The following is a 20,305-nucleotide window of genomic DNA, read 5'->3' on the forward strand; positions in this document are numbered from 1 at the left end:
TAACTGTCCTAGTTGTCGCCAAGTTGTCAAATTACCCAAGTTGTCGCCCAAACCATTGCCAGCTTGGCGACAGTGAGCCACTATAGTGAGATAGCCATTTACACAATGTTAAATGTTAAATGGACTTGCCCCTGTATTTTTACCTTTCCGTCAATACATCCTTCTTTATATTTTCATATTACATCATACCAAAAACAAATTCACACATAATTGCACTAAAACTATTTATACATGTACAAAATTCTGAAAAGAATTAATATCAATGTAAATTTAATCTCACATATCCATGAGCTATTTATCTACAAATTTATGAACACAAATAGTCAAAACTCACATCTATATAAATTCCCGCAAGCTCATACTTTTGTCCAGGTGGTGAGTCGTCAGGTAAGTACCTATAAAACTCGACGTTGTTCTTGTGCCATTTGATGGAATATAATTTTTCATGCTCTAAGTCGTAGGAACAGTTCAGCCAAACGGATTCCCCTCTCATAACCACTGCAGGCACGCTGAAGCCTTTTAACTTTAGAGACTCTATATCTGAAGAAAAATTATTTAATTAGCATTAAATTAACATTGTGATAAGAAGCAAATTTAATAATGTTTAGCGTAACATTTCAAGGAGAATGCCTTTCATTATCATGCATACTCAGTAAGCATGGTGTGACAATTATAAGAAAAAGATATTACTTATTCAATTAATAAACGAGACTTGTAATTTACAACATTTTAAATAGTTTAAGATCATAACAATACAGGCGGGCTCAAAAGGTCGCTGCCAAAGTTAACATGTTGGTCTGTCATACCATGCGAAAAAGATTTGTACAGGTACTTTTAAGTTTGGCAACGACCATCTGAGACATCCTCTATAAGAGGCTAACAATATGCAAAACTGTGAACAAAGGCCTTGGAAATGCATATTAGCATAAACGCACAGCAAAGTCTCTTTCAACAAACCATTCTAGCATAGAAGCATTCTTGACGCAATTTAGTACTTTTAGCTACCTTTCTCTTCAATACATATTTAAATATATTAGTAAATGTTTTAGAAAAACAAAACTGAAATTACATTATTGTTATACAAATATTTGTAAAAATTATAACTAATGAATAAATACATGTTGGTTAGAAAATTACTGCAGCAAACACTTGAACTGAGTACATATCTGAATAATTACTTTTTGAATTTGAATGAAATTTGGCATACATATGGGTCTTGCCATGACAGAGAAGAATAATAATGTGAAATTAAAAGCAGATTATTTTCTTGCATTTCGAAATTTAAGTAAAATATATTCAGAGTATGACGTAAGTGTTCTCTAAGAAAGCGAAAGTTACTATGGAATGTGTTCAGCTGGAACTTTCAATCGGGTTCCAAAAGAAGCTCTTAAACTCTTTGTGAAGGTGTTAACTAGTGGTTATAACAATAAATTCTTCTTCTAGAGAAAAATAGATTTTTAACTCACGGTGGATTGTAGGACTAAGTGCTCTAAGAGTTCTTCAAAATAGAATTATCATATCCTCTATAGACTGAGACTAAAGAATTTTTTAGCTCCTGCATCTTGTGAATACCCATTTCTTCGAGAAATCTCACATTTTTCTAGGGTTTGCCCCAAGTTTAGAGAGGAGAAATCATTCTGTGCCAGGTGTAATCAAGACACCACTGCGAATTACCGGGGTTGTAAGCAGCTTCCTAAATGTAAAAGAAACGCAAGAAAAGTGCTCCGATCACGATTGGTGATAAATTCACATCATACCGTGACCAACACTCAGAGGCGAGGATAAAAAAACTGACAAAGTCATGAAGGGACTGATTCCTTTTCTTACTACAGCTCATTTCATATACGATTGATTCTCATGCGGCGTCACTGATATTTTGCTGCCCAGCACCATATGTAGATCTATTTTTGCTTTTTTTTCTTGCATTTATTTTATTTATTTATTTATTCAATTTGTTTTGTTTTCAGTAAACCCCATGTGATTTCAAGCATGTATATCAACTTTTACCTCTCCATCTACATTATTCCGTGAATTATTGAATTTTCAAAGAACAAGGAATTTGTTTTCAGACGAGATCTGTTTACATCAGTGTTTACTATAGGAATTAAGTGAGAACTATAAAAGCATTTACAAAGCTTACATTTAAGTACTATTGTATAGCTGTGCTGAAACGTAAGCTTCTCAGTTTTGACAATAGGCAGTTAAATAAGCATTTGCGTATTGACACAGGAGAAAAGCCTCATATGTATGCGACGTACAGGTGTTGGACAAAAATATGAAACACCTTTAAAAAAACATGTTTCTTTGCTTAATATGGTGTAGGAAACCCGTTGGCATCCAAAACAGCTTGCAGTCTTCTCGGAATGGATAAATACAGTTCCTGTATGTTTGCCAAGGGAATATTATACCATTCTTCCTGCAAAACGGGGGTAAGTTCAGATAACGATGTTGGCGGTGGATAACGAGAACGCACTTTCCGTTCCAATGTAGACCACAAAGGTTCGATAATATTCAGGTCTGGTGACTGTGGTGGCCAGGGGAGATGAGACAACTCATCATCGTGCTCAGAAAACCAGTCCTGGACAATGTGAGCTGTGTGAACAGGGGCTTTGTCGTCTTGGAAGACACCATCACCATCGGGGAACAAAGTTTGTACCATGGGATGAACTTGATCGGCCAAAATGTTCACATAAGTCTTGGCAGTCATGTGCCCTGACACTGTTATCATGGGGCTAGCAGAGAACCACGATATGGCTGCCCAAACCATAACAGAACCCCCGCCATGTTTCACTCTTGGCAACAAGCAGTCTGTATTATAGGCTTGAGATGGCGTTCTCCAGACGTAAATTCGGCCAGTAGTGGGAAACAATGTGAAAGAAGACTCGTCAGACCATATTACTCGCTTCCACTGCTCTATAGTCCAGGCTTTATGACTTAAACACCACCTTTTCCTGTTACGGGCATTAGCATCACTGATGAGTGGTTTCTCAATTGCAGCACGGCCAGCAATTCCCTGTTTATGAAGCTCCCTTCTAATTGTTTTGGTACTCACAGGGTTCGGTAACACAACATTCATTTCAGCAGTAACTTTTGCAGATGTGGTCTTCTTATTTTTCGTCACAATTGCCCTTAATGATCGTTTGTCACGATCACTCAGGACACACTTTCGTCCGCGCTGTGATTTAGCAGATGATGTTTTTCCGCTTTTCAAATATGCGGAATAAATCTTCGATACAGTACCTCTTGAAACACTAAACACCTCGGCTACCTTGCTTACGGAAGCACCTACCATACGTGCTCCAACAATTTTCCCACGTTCGAAGTCTGTTAACTCTGACATAATGCAATGACAACCTCACATAACAGTACTCCGACAACAACTGAACTGTTTAGCACATTTACGAAGTTGTATATGTGGCGTCAGTAGTCAAAAACGCTAGCGCCACCTACATATTTGATTAAAATCAATTTTTCTTTTCAAACATGCATTTCACAAGGTGTTTCCATATTTTTGTCCATCCACTGTATGTAACAAGTCATATAGGCAGAAGCATAAATTAAACAAGCATATGCTTATTCACTCAGGAGATAAACCTCGTTTGTGTGAGCTGTGCAATAAATCATTTACACAAAAAGATAAATTAAAGATGCATATGCTTATTCTTATGGGTGTCAAACTTTGGGTTTGTGAGGTATGTAACAAGTCATTTAGTTTAAAGGACGTAAGCTTAATCACAGAGAAATGTCTCATGAGTGTGAAGTATATAACAAGTCATTTACACGAAAGGATAATTTAAACAGACGCATTGTTCACCACAGAAAACAGAGGCATTGTATGTGAGATACGTTAAAAACCATTTATTTAAAAATCGTTCTCGAAAGCAATAGAATTTTACGTAAAATGTTTGTCAAACTAAGGTTGCAGTTTTGTTTGATTGTAAAAGTTACACTGATTTAGCTTAAACTTTACGGTGTGCCTCTTTAGATGAAGCTGATTATAATCATAGTGATAACTGCCCAATATTTAGGAAATAACTCGTAGTGAAGCAGTGTTAGATGACGAAATGCAGAAGTTAGTTAAAAGTGTTGTTAGGTGTGTATTTAATTATGGAAAAGCACACTAGGGCTATCTGCCTAAGGGGAGGGATGCCTTCGTGGAGGACTTTCTAAGGGAAACTTGCTCGTATACACGTTACACATGGGGAAAACCACGAAAATACCCATGCAGCCAGCCCGCTCGCGGGATTCGAACATCAGACCGAACTACCAGTGTTCAGCGACTTTACCGCTCGGCCGCTGGTGGGCGTTAGGTTGTTAGGAATAGTTTAAGTAATAGAGTTACCTTCCTATGAAAGGAATATCTTAATCTACTTTTACATTCTTTTAAATTAAACTTTATTAAATTTAATCTCAATTAAATACGTTGTTTCTTGGAGAATTGGAAGTTATTTTATTTACGTATGCATTTATTTAACAATTTAACACACATTAGGTACTTAAAACAAGTTTGAATGAATTTGAAACTAAATTTAAAAAAAAAAAATCTGAAATGTTTCAGATTTTAAATCACGTCCAAAGGGGCGTTTTTTAACATTTTGTGTGTTACCTTTCTTTATTAAATATCATGTTCCTCGCACTTAAACCATAAGATCCAGTGCAACAGCAATATCGCAAAATAGTTTTAAAACGAGCATATCTTTAGAATTTCCGATACAGAGACTCACGCGCTGGAGATAAAAATGTTTTTTCTGCACAACGTTGCCATTGCTCGCTTTGAAATCCTTGAGTTTGTTAATCAAAAATTCGTCAAAGTTTTAAAAAATAGGAAATCGATCATAAAACAAATTTCAAATTTGGTCTTCCACATGCTCATATTCGTTGGAGGATTACGTTATTCAAAATTCGATGACTCTATGTACCGTTGTTTTATCACAATACGAGAAATATACATACATTTATGCAGATTTTTCATTATTTAATTTCTTCAAATATAATGCAGGACTCTAACATTTTGTGGCAACAGTTTGAAAAGTGAACCGACATTTATGAGTCCGACGCAAAATGCCAAAACGAAACTAATAGTCCTTCGGGATTCAAATCCCTTTGGACTAAAAATGAATTTATTTATTAAATATAATTCACAAACACTTTTTGTTTCCAGTCATATACCTCATCCTACTACAGAAAAATCGAACTTTATTTACTTTCGATTAATCTGCGTTATAGTATCAAAATAAAATAACTTTTAATTTCACTTTCGTACCCCTGAACCAAATTTAAATTATATATTACACATTATTTGTTTTAAAATAATAAATAAAATTGCGTAGAAGGATTCACGTTCCTCCTTTCATTGCTTTTAAGAGCCTTTTATTATATAATACATATTTTCTGAAACTATTAACTTCTAAATCTCTTATGACGTATTTCTCCCACTTTCCTAGCGTGCCTTCGTGGTGTAACGGTAGCACGTTGGCCAGGTATTCCAGAGGTCCGTGGTTCGATTCCCGGCGAAGGCAGTTGCATATTTTTCATCTTTTCTGCTTCCAATTAACCTAATGACTCTACAAGTGGCGCCCGAACTAAAAGGGTTGTGGATGATGATTCTCCGCACCCAGGATTTAGCGACTACGTGCCCTAAACCCAAGTCTCCCTTTAAAAAAGGGGAGTATATAAGGTATTTCTCCCACTTCCCTAGCGTGCCTTCGTGGTGTAACGGTAGCACGCTGGGCCGGTATTCCAGAGGTCCGTGGTTCGATTCCCGGCGGAGGCGGTTGCATATTTTTCATCTTTTCTGCTTCCTATTAACCTATTGACTCTACACTTTTAACCACCTATTCATTATTTGTCATTCCTAGATTAATACATAAACTTTCTTAAAAAATTTACAGTGGCATTTACTGTCAAATTTCTGTTTTTACAGGAACGAGCTTATTTTAAAACTCTCGAGACATCTAGTTTCTTACCATTTGAATTACACATTCAAAATGTTTGTAAACATATTTTCTCCAAGGTGTTTAATAATGTCATCTTTTAATAATTATAAAGAGAAGCAAACTGCTCTAGCACAATGTAATGAACATTTATAACTTGACTTTAGCAACTGCTTTCAAATTAAATTCAGAAATTACCATGTTAGACTTTCTAAACTAATTGCACCCTAGATGAGCTTCAAACCCGGATGCATTCTAATCATATTTAAACTGTGGTATCATACTTTCAGTGCTGCCCGAGAGACTCATTTATTCGAATTAAGTTGAGAGAGAAAGTAACAAACTGAAGACAAATGTAACTTTTCTGGGTATGTGACGGGAACAAAATCAAGAAAAGATCGCAATAATACAGAAATTACCATGTCTAGGCACAATATAAGCAAAACTCATTTTCTTATTTAATATTTTATATGCTTCAGTTGTATTAAACGAAAAGAAGCTAGAGTTTATTTCTTAAAATTATATAAAATTATGAGAAACCTCAACTTGGTAGTTCTGTGATAAGTAGAGAGTTAATTATTATTTCCATAAATAATATTAAGTATACAATTATACAAAATATTTCTAGTTAAATGCCTATTTATAAATTTGTTTTATTGAGCAGAATTTGTTAGTTAACATCTAATTACCTGCTTGCAGTTACTGATTGACTTCATCACGAGGAAGTAAGCGAAAATTTCTCGGAACAATTGCTCGAAAAAACAGTTATATTTAGCAAAGGGTTTCTGCGATTCCGTCGTACTTGCTCAAATAATTTAGCTAAGAAGTTCACGACCATTCACAACATTTACCGTAATATTTAAAGAGTAGGGATCAGCGACATAGGAAAATGCAACACATAGTACAGCTTATGGAAACATCATTATATTACGCGTTTCTAACACTGAAAATTACAATACATCAATAGCACTTTAATACCAAGAATTTTCATAGCTAGTAATCGGCAAAAATGCGTTCAGAAATTTAAGACGCCATTAGACGTGTCGAAGGTGGTAAAAATAACAAAAGAAACACTTCTTGTTTTTGGTTTTGAATGCATGATTGAAAATGAACTTCGAAGACGTTAGAGGGCGCTTGTTTGCCAGAAGACAGCTGTCCGGCATGCTTATTCTTAAAAACACAAAGGACAAAATTGTTTTAATTTACTGGTGCGCATTCGATAAAAGTTAAGCAGTTTTCAACAGATTTCAAATTAACTCTAATTTTATCTAGGCATGGCAGTTGTTAGAGTTATATAAGGCAATTTTGACATTTCTAAGCGCACTTTAGTGCTTGAAACCGACAATGAAGATTTCAGTCATATTCTTCTTGAATATGCTCCCTACACAGAATAGGATCACTAGGCCTAAAAGGAAGACTCCTCAGACCATATTAAAAATCGATCTATATTTTAGCCATCGATATTTTCTGAAGTTTTACAGGTAAACGAGATTATTTTTTTCTTTACAAAATCTAACTTTCAGTTTAGAATTTAAAAAGTTGCATTTATTTACTATTTAAAAATTTATAATTCTTGTTTTTATTGTTATTATGATTTATTTATTTACTTATTAGATTAGTGCTATAATATAGTTATAAAATTCTCATGGTATCATTTGTGAAACTCAAGGAATGCAAAGGCATAAACATAGGAAAGCGTACAAATAGGCATACCTGTAGAAATACACATAGAGTTAAGGGATTAAAAATGGACCGCAGTTTTAACTAAAGTATTATCAGGAGGGTGGTAAGAAGAGTTCTTGCCAGAATTGATGGGAAATTTTACGGAAGACATCTGCCGCAGGTATATGCTTCAGCACACTCACCGTCCATTTTCAATAATGAATAAGTAATTATCTAGGTACCCCTTTTCCGGTACGGATTTTAGGCTAAGTGGTCCTATAACTGGGCTCCCAAATACCTCGGCTATTGCCTGATCTGCTGTTCTCGATTTCATTTGGTGAGGACATCTTAAGAGTCCCATCTATGAGACTCCCTTAAATCTAATAAGGAATGCCTTGCGTCGTGTGATTAATCTGGTGTATTCTAATAAGCCAGCCAGTTCCTTTATCCTGGTTATATAATATTGGTTTTTATTTTGAGCAAATGTGGTATTCATATGCGATTAAATGGTTTTTCATCTTCTGTATGATTCTTGTGTTTCCGTGTCATTTTCTTGGCTTCATCATCAAAAGTAAGACTGCGTCTTTATCTTTCCTTTTCGATCATGCATTCTATGACAAAATTGTTTTGTTGTGTTTTATCCCATTTTAAAATTTGTCCCGTCTTTCATTTATACATGTCATGGAACATGCATGAAATTCTTTTAGAATATTATATAATACTCGTATCTTTCAATAACTTGGAACTCGGGCATATATATGTAAAGAGCAAAATGTGAAGATTTGTGGTTTTAACATGTTAACGGTAATACATATGTTACGGTGAAACACGGAAATCTGGAGAATGTCGACTTTCACCGGTGAATGTCAACATTCACATAGTCTCTTGGCGTATGTCCGAAATATTTTCCAAATACTCTTATTTCTGACTTACACCGGTCAGTGCCGACATTCACCATGTACTAATGGTGAATGTTGAACATATAACAATATTATATTTTCTTCTCCGTAATTCTGTCGCGAATAAACGCACTTGAGACTTGAAATAAGAACTTAAGAACACGAGAACCTAAAATACACAATACATTCAAAATGAGAAAAGAAAATAATAGAAGTTAAAAACTTACTTTATTATACAGTACGTTCTAAATGAGAAAATAAAATAACAGTAATAAAAAGCTTACTAAATTATGTGATTCAAATCTTATTTATTGCAACAACTTGAACTATTACGGCACTTTATGACCTCTCTTTTCGACTTTCACCAGAGCATATCTGTGGTTGTCGACATACACCGATGAGGATCCGAATATACAAGAATGTAGTGAAATATTCGGTCTTTCACAGATGTATTTGGTGAATGTTGATATTCTTCGGTGAAAGTCGACATTCTCGAATTTCGGTCTTTCACGGTAACATATACACAAATCAAACTTTGACAATAAACTCAACGGCGTTATGTGACATTCTTCTAAAAGGAGGATATTTTTATAAAATATGTATATTGTAAGCATACATACTATGTTCTTCTGTATCACATTTTTAAATTTAGAAGAAAGGATTCTTGGGCATCAAAGTTTTTCCGTTTTTTATATCATTTTTTGGCCTTGCTAGACAACCCAGGTTGGATTTATGTCACTCTGAAAGACAGCATTTTACATATTCCGAAATTGAGGGTAACTTGATGTACAGTGTTCCCGTTTAGATTACGCAGTTACTTTACGACGACTTGCATACTGAAGCAAGTTATGCTGAAGTTATTTAGATATGCAAAATAATCCTGTAACTGAAATGTAAATAAAAAATAAGAGAATAAAATCTAATATTAATTAATATATTAGGGCATTTCAAGAAATTTTAATATTACTAATCTTAGTTTTCTAAAATTCGCGCCTCAGTAAGCTCCCTTTCTCAGTTCTCTTTCAGCTCTTGTGTCATTTCAACTGTTCTAAAATAAAATTTGAATCTATGGAATTACAGCAAAGCCCTATACAGTTATCCGCCTATTTGTGAAAGGACATCACCTTTGGAGATATTCTAAACAGAATTGATTCGTATTAACTCGTATTCGTTATACATGGATAAAACTATGAGAATGCTTAAGTTGCCAATCCATATGCTGAAATTTGAACTTGAGTTAAACTATCAGTGTTCAGCGGCCATACATGCACTTTGCTACTATTAGCCAATGAAAACAGTAAAAGTGCAAAGGATCCGAAAGTCTTCAGCACATTTTAAGATTTAATTATAAGCAATAATGGCATGTAGTTTACAAATATTGCAATGATAAATAAAAGAAACATCAGCATCAGATTTCAGTGCATACACAATTCGACGTTCGAGACATATTTTACAAATTCTGAATTTGATTTCAAGTACTCACTAAAATGAACCACGAAACAATTTCAGTTGCCCGATTTATTTACGTTTTGCGTTCCATTACTTTTGTCACTTGATTTTTTCTAATTTTGTCTTTGACATCTTACACTACACATGTAAGAAAAAATTAAAGATATTCGTTTTGCAATGCAGTGTGTCCTTAAAAACAGGTATACCACCAAATTTGTTTTCCGAAAAATTTCTTGCTCGATTGTTTTAGCAAAGCCTAATCCCCAAGAAGGAGCTATCTGCATGACTGCCAAACTGTAATGAATAATTACATCCCTTCTTTTGGATGAAGCACTATAGGTTAGCTAAATAACTAGTTGTACATCTAGTTAATAGCTGCAAGATGGCCCCTTCGAAACACCTAAAACTACACTGCCGCCCTGTGCTTGCCTTCATGGGTGTATGTACAATAGAGAACATAAAGATCTATGGTTGGAATCCTGGCGAAGGAGTAGTTCATTTTGGATCTTTCCTTCTTCGGGTGTCTTAATAATATTTATAAAACGATGGACACAAGTGAAATTTCTGGAACTCAACAGAGTTTTACCATATCGAAATAGCTTTCTTTTGTGAAATTTACTTTAGCAAAATGAAACATCTGATAACAAAATGAAGACATTTTAACTACTATAGCAATTTACCTAAATTCCGTGTCTATGACATTTATATTCTTTTCGGAAAGATTTTTTGCATTTATAAAGATCTCTGCTGAGGAAACGAAAAGGAGAAGTTATAGATAGTAAACCCTGAAATTATAACTAATTAATTTCAATTAAAAAACTTTTGAAGAATATACATATAACCCAACCTGGGAACATTGTATGTTTTCCTTATATTTGAAAAATGAAAAACATATAACGTAATTCTATAAAAATATTTAATGTTTTAATTCGTAATATTTTAATTATCATGATTTATATACATTTTTATTTAAATCAGTCAAATTAAAAAGTAAAAAAGGCATCTATTTCTTTTAAATTGTTTAGTTTATTAATCAATAACAGAGATTTCAATTTGAAAGATGAATATGTGATATTTTGCGGAAAGGGAACAGACTAGAATGAAAAATGGAACAACGAATGTACAGTGGATAATAACACAACCTAATATTAATTAGGTTGAACTGAATCAGAGCAAAATCGTATTTCGAAACTAAGAGTCTTTTCGGGCTAGAAACACGTGTTATCTGAAATACCTCTTTAATTAGCAAATAACCGAAATCATAAAATATCTTTTGTTATTAAAATAATTATATAAAAAATTTAAATGCAAAATCTGAATGATATATTTATAAAATTGTCATCAACTCTTCAAAAATTGCTTACTGTTCATAAACATAATTATAAAAGGATAAATTTTGTCAAAATCATCATGCCAAATCACGTATTTTATCTGAACACAGGCAAACAATGCGAAAACTATCAGGCTGTGGTGATGGCTAACTGCCATTTTGAAGCAATTTCTAAGGAAAATTGCCTTAAATTATACATGGAACTGAATTTGTTAAATTAGATTGCTATAAAGTACAACAGGGCTTTCGTATTATGGAAGGAAAACCTTAGAGATGGAGATTTTAAAGGTGTCTGTGATCATTTCAAAGTCTCGAGGGCTATCTGCCTAAGGGAAGGGATGCCTTCGTGGAGGATTTTCTAAGGGAAATTGGCTCGTATACACGTTGCACGTTGGGAAAACCACGAAAATCCCATGCAGTCAGCCCGTTCGCGGGATTCGAACCTCGAACCGTGTGAACAAATGTTCACAAGTGTTCAGCGACTTTACCGCTCGGCCGCTGGTGGGCGGAGATTTTAAGGAAACTGGAACGTATTTACCAAGTAATAAACACATGGGAAAAAACAACAATTACAGATAGGAAAAAAAAAACTTCTCATTTAGTAATGTCGTTAGCCAGAATTTTGAACCGGTCAAATACCAAATTTCATCAGCTTGTTCTCATGGCAGCTGGTGGGTATGATACAAGGAGAAAACCATGATGAACCTTTCGCTAATCAACTCATTCGCATAGCAACTATATTTTTCAAGTAAACAAATTAATCAAAAGTGACATTTCGAAATGAAAAATATTTTTGATTTTAGAGCAAAAACACGGTATACTCTTTTATTATCCTCACTCGCATTTCAACATTTGGTAGAGTTACCTTTTATCATACATTTGAGCATACATACAACAGACAGCCCACGCATACACTCTTAATACATTGAATATACATGCGCATGTTTCACGTACTAACGTGTAAATTGTGTGGTACGGGACTTACTTTACGTGCTTTACTTTCAACTATCATTTCACTGAACAATATCCACAAGCTATAAAAGTATAAATATCAGCTACATAAATGTTTTTTATTCTTCCTCATAAATTACTTGTTTCTTAAAAATGCATCCTTTTATTATTATTTATAAACAGAGAATATCATTTATATGAACCATAATAATGCCAAATAAACGTTTTTCGTCAACTCATAAAGTTGCCAAACGAGTTGGCAACTTTAGAGATGCGGGTATTCAGAAAGTACCAGCAGTTGATCTAAAAGAGTATTAAAATGAAAACACTAATATTCAAGGATTTTGAATCTTAATTTTGAATTTATTATGTAAATTTATCGCAAAAGATTACTGATTTCTGAACATGTAACTGGTTTAGAAATATACGCAGATAACTATAGGCGAGCAAATTTACATATAGATATCTGTATCATGTAATATAATAGGTAATAACATTAAATGTAGACATGTGTAATATGTTATAGATAATATAATACTTGTCCATGTGATATTACAAGTTCTTTGCTGTCTATTCATAAAACCAGCTGACTGTTTAAAAAATGACTTTTTTATTTCAGATATTACGATTCAGATATTACGATATTACGATTCAGATATCTATTACGATTTGCTCCCAAACGACTTCTATGGTATAATTCCATAACAAAGCAGAAAAGAAACGAGCAAAAAACTCGTTTATCTCGTATCTAAAGTCACATATTAAGATTAGGATTATTTGGTTAAGGAAATTTATATTAGACTTATCAATTTAAGGCGGTGAAAAACTTTATGGAAGTCTTTCTAGTGGAAAAAATTCTGACTATAATAATGTCAAGTTTATGGAAAAATTACAAAAAGACTCACGCAACTATCCCTTTGACCCTGATTCGAACAAACAGCTTGGAGCAGTCTTATTGACGTGCTCTCTCATGGACATGCCAATAGTTATGTGGAGTCTGCTAGAACTCTGTACTATAATACAGAAGCTGTTCATAAATTTTCAGACTATGTATATTGTATTCACAAAACTAAATTAGATAAAATTCTTGTGTTTTAAATGTTCTATTTGACACCCCTTATTCTGAACTATCTTTCGACACCGCAATTTCCAGAATAATAATGCCTTTTGAAGTGGCAGAAGAGGTATTCTATCCCATTCCTCCCGAACAGCTTTCCAGAGTCCTGTTAGGGTTTTCAGACAACTTTTGGACAATGCAGTTTTTAAAAGTCCGAAAGCACAAAAATCCATAGGTGACACATAAGGAGATTTCGTAGGGATATCAGTGAAGGGTATGGCCTTGATACCAGTTTTTTGTTCCATTTCTTTTAGGAAAGTTACAGTGGATTTTGATGTGTGACTGCTAGTTTTGTCCTGATGGAGTCTCACATATTGACGGCACTGTGGGTAAAGCGATGGTATTTCATTCAGAAACATTGGCGATAAAATATGTTCCTGACAGTATTTGGAGTTAATCTTGATATTTTTTTGCACTCTCTATATTTTTAACTTGATATTATAAGAAAAAAACAGCAACAATCATGAATCCCTTAGAAAAATTTCTTTCGATTCTTTGAACCATGTACTTAAATATTTTTTCTGCCCTTTTATGATAATAAATGGCTCTTTTTTTTGTTACAACCATTTAAATACACCCATGCTTCATCTATTGTGATAATTGTTTTCCATGTTTCTTTGGATAAGTGTTTCTCATATAGAATTCAGCAGCGTGTCCTGCGTTGAGCGATATGCTTTGGAAGAAGACGATGCACATTGCGTTTTTTCGCTTTCTTAAGATTTAAATCAACGTTTATCATTTTGTTTACGGTGGACACAGAGCATTTTAATGATTTTGCAACTGTCCTTTGACTAGGGGATTTTCTTTTAACATTAAACAACGTACCTTTGCAATAGCCGAAGATGTCCGTTTTTTCCTTGGATACTTGTTTGGAATTTTTGTCCCACTTGAGACTCCAATTTGACGTTTTTTTCCTTTCTTGTTGATATTACCTATCGACGCTTTAGATATCACAAAACCATGGATCTCACATCGTTTTTGGATAACGGAGTATGCATATTTCTCTTCGAAAAGAGCGTAAATGTAGCCTTCGAACCACTGCTTTGTTAAATTCGCCATTTTGAATAAAAACAAAACGTTCAAGCCACAGACGATAATTTTGACTTTTAAAAACATAGTACAATTGCAATTACTTCTTTTGCAGCAAACGAATTTTTATTACCGCTTACCAAAATCGTCTAAAAAATGTGCGAACAGCCTCTGTAATCTATATACCAGCTGGTGTTGCATTTAGATTTCCTAATAAGATCTGAAACACAAAGGCATCTTTGATCAAACTATTGTTGCAGCATATGCTGCATAAATCCCTCTAATATTTGACAGGCAGTGTCAGAAATGCAGTAAAGACTTCATACTCAAAATAACATATCGGAAATAATGTAGTTTGTTTTAAATACTCTAGCAGATTTATAACGAACTGTTGGTTCTATTACATTTATAAACTGCATTTAAATAGCAACATATTGTAGCCATACTTTCTCTTAATAAATGCGCTAAATACCAGGCCTATCCATTCTCGAGCACGCATTCTACACGATACGATGCCATTAGTCTACCCTCCAGAAGCAAATGTTGATGTTTCTCTCTGGCCCCCATTAATCCTTCCCGGCTTCGTGCAGAGTTTCCAGCAATCCTCTTCACTCTTAACCCCTCATTCTGCTGATGAAAAGCATGAAACATGTGGCTGTCAACTTCGGAATATAACTTCAAAAATTCAGTTTGTTTGCGAATACTCTCTCGTAATAATTTAAAGGACTCTTTAGAATCCGTTAGTGGTGAAGGCGTCGACATTAATGGCATGGCAGCTGGAGATTAAAGTGGTTCTTCACTCGGATATAAATCAGGTTCCTGTCCAGCTCATTGTGCTCAAGTGCTTGTTACGCAAATAAATAGCTGAGTTAGGTTCTCTGGGATGCAAAATGTCCGGAAAAAGTCATTTAAAATTAGAAAGGGTCCGAAAGTTGTCTTATGATATTTTAGACTTAACTTATTCAGTTCAGTGATTCAGAAATACTTTAAATATGAATCATAACCCATTAGATATTATTCTACATTTATTTAGCCCGATTAGTGTAATTCATATTTTCGTCTCGTACTTTCTTCTATTTATTCTTAATTATAATTTTGGAATCTATTTTAAATTAATAATGTTCTCATACAAAATAGCTGAGTCTAACCGCTTTCTCTAAGTTCATTACAAATATTTGTGCAACAGAAAGTTAATTTCATTCGAGCTCTTGGGATTCTGCTTTTTAAGACAATGCGTATTTTCTCCGTTTTTCAAAATCATCCAATGATTTACGGGCTTCTTTGCTATTTGGGCAAATCATATCTCCTCACATAAACGTCTACATCATAAAAATCGCTGATCATAAAAATTTAAATCTCCTCATGATGTATTTGTTTAGAATTCTAAAAGAAAATTGAGTCTTTCTTCGTTAATGTCTTGTATGCTTAAGTTTTAAATCAGAAAATACAAATGTATGACTCCCTTCACATTATGATTGATGATTGCTGCATTTGAATTTTAATGATTGGAACATTTGTATGAAAGGCTTATTGTTTTAGAGGGAACTTCAAACTGCATTTAGTAACATTTATACATGACTTGGGACCACTGTTAAACCTAGGTTCCCTTCTGATGCAGGTTTTTCTCCTGCTTTTTTCAGCTTTAAACTAGCCCTAACTACTACTTTACAGTTTTAGTCTACTTTTAAGGCTTAGTCACTAGAATGTGCGTTGACAGAAATACAAAGTCCATATTAGGCCATATACAGTGAACTCCATTTATATTAAATTAACAAATATATGTAATTTACAGTCCCATTTTATTTACAATCTTAGTCTACTTTACAGTTATAGTTAGTCACTAGATAAAAATTTCTGTTAGTTCTTGTTAAGTCATATATATACATTAGCGACTCCATTTATATTAAATTAGCAAATATATATAATTTAAACTCATTTTATCAAACTTCATTTATATCAAATATATCTACTGTAGAAGCATCCCATAGCATTTAAAATCCGATTCTACATATCCAAGACACTAATTGCTAAGCCAACCTGAAAGCTAAAATGATTCCAATTTTTTTTATTTTCAGAATGTGGCTTTTGTTTTTACAATGAAAATGTCAGAGAAACAAAGACAATTTTCGATTTGCTAATGAGAGCTATACACATATTAAAATAGAAAACTAAGATAAAAATAAAATTAGAGAATGAATATAAAATATCATGGAGTGTATTAAACATCGTTTTGAAAAACAACGAATTTATCAGAACTACCTCAGACAATATTCATAGTGCGATAAAATTGAGCACATTTTCACATCAGTTTACAATAACGTAGAAAATGCTCTGTTTAATTCATTCGTTGATTTTCATTCTGAATATTCCTATTTTTTGCACTTCATTTCGACAAAACGTAATGCACGTCGCTTTGTTCTTCAAAATGAAATATTATCGTGCACATTAAGACAGTTATAATGCTTTAATGATCTCCACGATAGCATTGGGAAAATTATTTCGGAAGGAAAAAAGCAATAGTTAATCAAAATGGGTGGGAAAAGTCTGGGCATATTACAGTTTCTATTCACCTGCTTATTATCTTTAATTTGGACGCGAATAATTTTCAGCTCCATTTTTTTCAAACTAAACGCTATCTAGGAAAAAACGTACTGGGTAAAAATGAAGAAACCACACGTGCCTATTTTGCTAGCATCCAGTTGTAATATGGCACTACGAAAATAAGCTCGTTCGAAAAGTAAAGCAACTCGAGATTTCAAACAATACCTCACGCTGAGGAATACAAATGCATGCAATCCAAAAATATTTTAGATTACTAGCAAATTATTCAAAATAATGACTCTTTGATTCGAAAAAGGATTTGGGAAATCAAAGGCGAAATGTTTTTTACTTCCTTGTAGGAAGTAAAAAGGAAGTATTGTAATTAAGAAAAGTTTCAGGCAGCCTATTTCAACGAAAATACCCATTTTGACCGCTACCGAAAGCAATTTAACGATGTCTTTGCGTGATATCTGTACGTAAGGACAAAATAAAATACTCTTTTCCTTCAAAAAAAATTATAAAACTGCTTTAAAATTAATTCTGAAGAGAATTTTTCGTTGCGTCTGTATCGTGCGTACGTACGTATCTCGCAAAACTCAAAAAACGAGTAGCCTCAGAACGTTGAAATTTTGTATATAGGACTGCTATAACATGTAGATGTGCACCTCGTATTATGGTTGCAATCGGCCGCACCAAACGTATATAAATATATTTATATATATATCCACTTTGTTACCCGGCTCAGTGATCTCAGTTTCTTTACTCTTATATGTTGGTAAATTGTACATTTTTTGCTTTAAAAATGATTGAATTATGTTGTTTTTATCTTTCGGTTAAGGATTTTATGTCTTTAATAAATCTGTGTGCAATATTTTTAGAATTATCAGCAATTTTAAAGTTGTTTAATTGCCGCTAAGCCTGTTTTTAATGGCGGCCATTGATGTTTACATTTGAAACAGGAGACTAGTGGATTTGTTGCCAATCTAGAGAAACTTAGCTTCGCAACAACAAAGATAACGCCTTCATTTATTATTTAAATCATGCTTAATCCGTTCTGGAATTTTTTCGAGGAAATAAGCGTTTAAGATTTACTTCGTAATTTTTAATATAGATATTTTGAGTTCTTATATATTTTTGCCTTCTCGCGAAGTGAGAACTGAATTAATTCAATGAGAAATACTCAATCATCTGTGAAAAACTGTTTCTTTTTTTGTTTTGTTTGCTTAATTTCTTTTATACATCATTCTAGCTTTATTATAGTATTTTAATAGAACATGCGGCAACGATTAGATAATTCTATTCTTTAAATGATATAAATTTTGTGCATTATGAGTTATAATATGAACGAAATATATAAGTTAACTGTTATATAATTATTGGATTATATAACAGTTAACTGGATTATATAACAGTTAACTGATTATATAACAGTTAACTTAGATTCCATTATAAAATTATTATATAAGTTACCTGTTATATAATTATTAATACTGTAAAGTGAATCTAGCGCCAGAGTGTCGCTATCGTAAACAAGTACTAGAGTGAATTTTAAAGAATGCATTTATTCTATTGTGGTTTATGCGCTGTCGGCGAAGTAGATTTAATTCAATCCAATAAGTTTAAATGAAATGCAAGAAAAAATGCGTATAATTTAATATTCCAATTTAATATTCCAATACAAGGAAGTCATGTGGGGTACACATCAGATTTTTTTTCTTTTAAAGAAACGCTCCTTATATTATTCTATTATGAAATTATCAACGTAGATATTACATTTCTTCCCATAAAATACCACTTCGACATATCATCATTACATCAAAAAATGTTACATGCTTTTATGAGAGAATAAATATTGATATGGGATACTACGTCAATAAACAGTGAGAGTATGATTCGAAATTAAACACTGTTTTCTCTATACTGAATTTTAAAGAAATTTTGAATCTGACATCAGTGATAATAGAAAATCATTTCATATGCATCATTTCAGTAAAACATTTCAATATTCACGTAACATTGAGATAATTTGCTAAACGATGTGCAGTTGAGAATTTTCTTAAGAACTGCTAATACCGAAATTATCGCTGGTTAAAAACTAGAGGATGTTATCGATGATATACACTGGTGTGCAAAAATTAAGGACGAGACGGTTTTTTCAATATAACTTTGTACAAAAGCTTTCCAAATCAACACATTTAATACCGTAAGATCCCCAATACGTAAGGACATGAGTAATGTAAGCAACACTTACTAAAAGAGAAATCAGAGGGATAAAAAGAAGCTTTATTGAAAACGTAGCATGGAGCGCAATGCGACTGAAGGCCGAAACATCCCTGTGATGGGTGTCCAGCAAGAAACATCCGGTTTTTAATAGATGATATGATCTCCCCTGACTGCTAGGCAGGTTTCACAGCGTCTGCCCATGCTGAGAATGAGGGTGCCAATAAGCTGTTTAGGCATTGCTACCCATTCGTCTTGCAGCGCCAATCGAAGCTCTGGAATCGTTACTGGTGGTAAGGTACGAGCTGCAAGCGTCTGCCTAGAAAATCCCATACATGCTCGATGGGATTGAGATCCGGAGATCGTGCCGGCCAGTGCATACGTTCAATATCCTCACTCTTTAAGAGCTGTTCGGCAGCTACTGTGCGATGACATGGTACATTGTCGTCCATGAAAAGGAACTGCGGACTCATAGCGCCTCTAAAATGACGCACATATGGAAGAAGAATCTCGTTACAATAACGGCACCCCGTTGACTGAACCTGCGTCGACAGTGTAAAGGTCTGTACGACTACCAAGCATGATGCCTCCCCAAACGAGAACACCGCCACCTCCATACCTGTCCCTTTCAATGATGTTCGAGGGATGATTGCGGCTTTCCCGCTCTCTCCAGATGAGCATGCGATGAACGTGTTCTCCGATGGGCAGGCGTTAGAGGTACACACCGTACAGGGCGTCGTGCAAACAGACCACCACCGTGCAGTCTTCTGGCCACGGTAAAACGCGATATTGGTCGTCCAGTCGCCTGTGTCGTGTGTCTAGCGATTTCTCCCGCTGTCTGCCGCCTGTATCTTCTGGCCTGTAAGGCAATATACCGGTTATTTGCGGGTTGGGTTCCTCGTGGACGACCACTACTAACCCCCCGGATAGCTGTTCCTGTAGTTTGAAATTGTCTCCAAAGTCGTGAAACGATGCTGTGAGCAATTCCGAACTCTGCAGCCACACTTGTCACACTGCGGCCTTCCTCCAACTTCCCAATGATTCGACCTCGGGTAAAAGCATCCAGATGTCGTCTAACAGATTGATTATTCGCCATTCCTCGCTGAGGCAGCAACTCGGTGTGAATTTAATTCCTATACGGCGTGCAATCTCTTTGCCAGAAACATTGATCTTA

General features: G+C 34.3%; 1 protein-coding gene across 1 annotated transcript in view; it reads right to left on the reverse strand.

Annotated features, from left to right (window-relative positions):
* The window catches only part of LOC118197109 (cell adhesion molecule 1-like), a 266,910-nt gene that overhangs the window by 85,466 nt on the left and 161,139 nt on the right, over window positions 1-20,305 (reverse strand). The window contains exon 2 of the mRNA XM_085818256.1: window positions 335-540. Within this exon, the coding sequence (XP_085674382.1) occupies window positions 335-540 (206 nt within the window). The remainder of the gene's footprint in view (window positions 1-334; window positions 541-20,305) is intronic.

The sequence above is a fragment of the Stegodyphus dumicola genome, chromosome 6, assembly GCF_044657685.1.
Source record: "Stegodyphus dumicola isolate Sdum_Otavi_A_Nest chromosome 6, ASM4465768v1".
NCBI classification, from domain to species: domain Eukaryota; kingdom Metazoa; phylum Arthropoda; class Arachnida; order Araneae; family Eresidae; genus Stegodyphus; species Stegodyphus dumicola.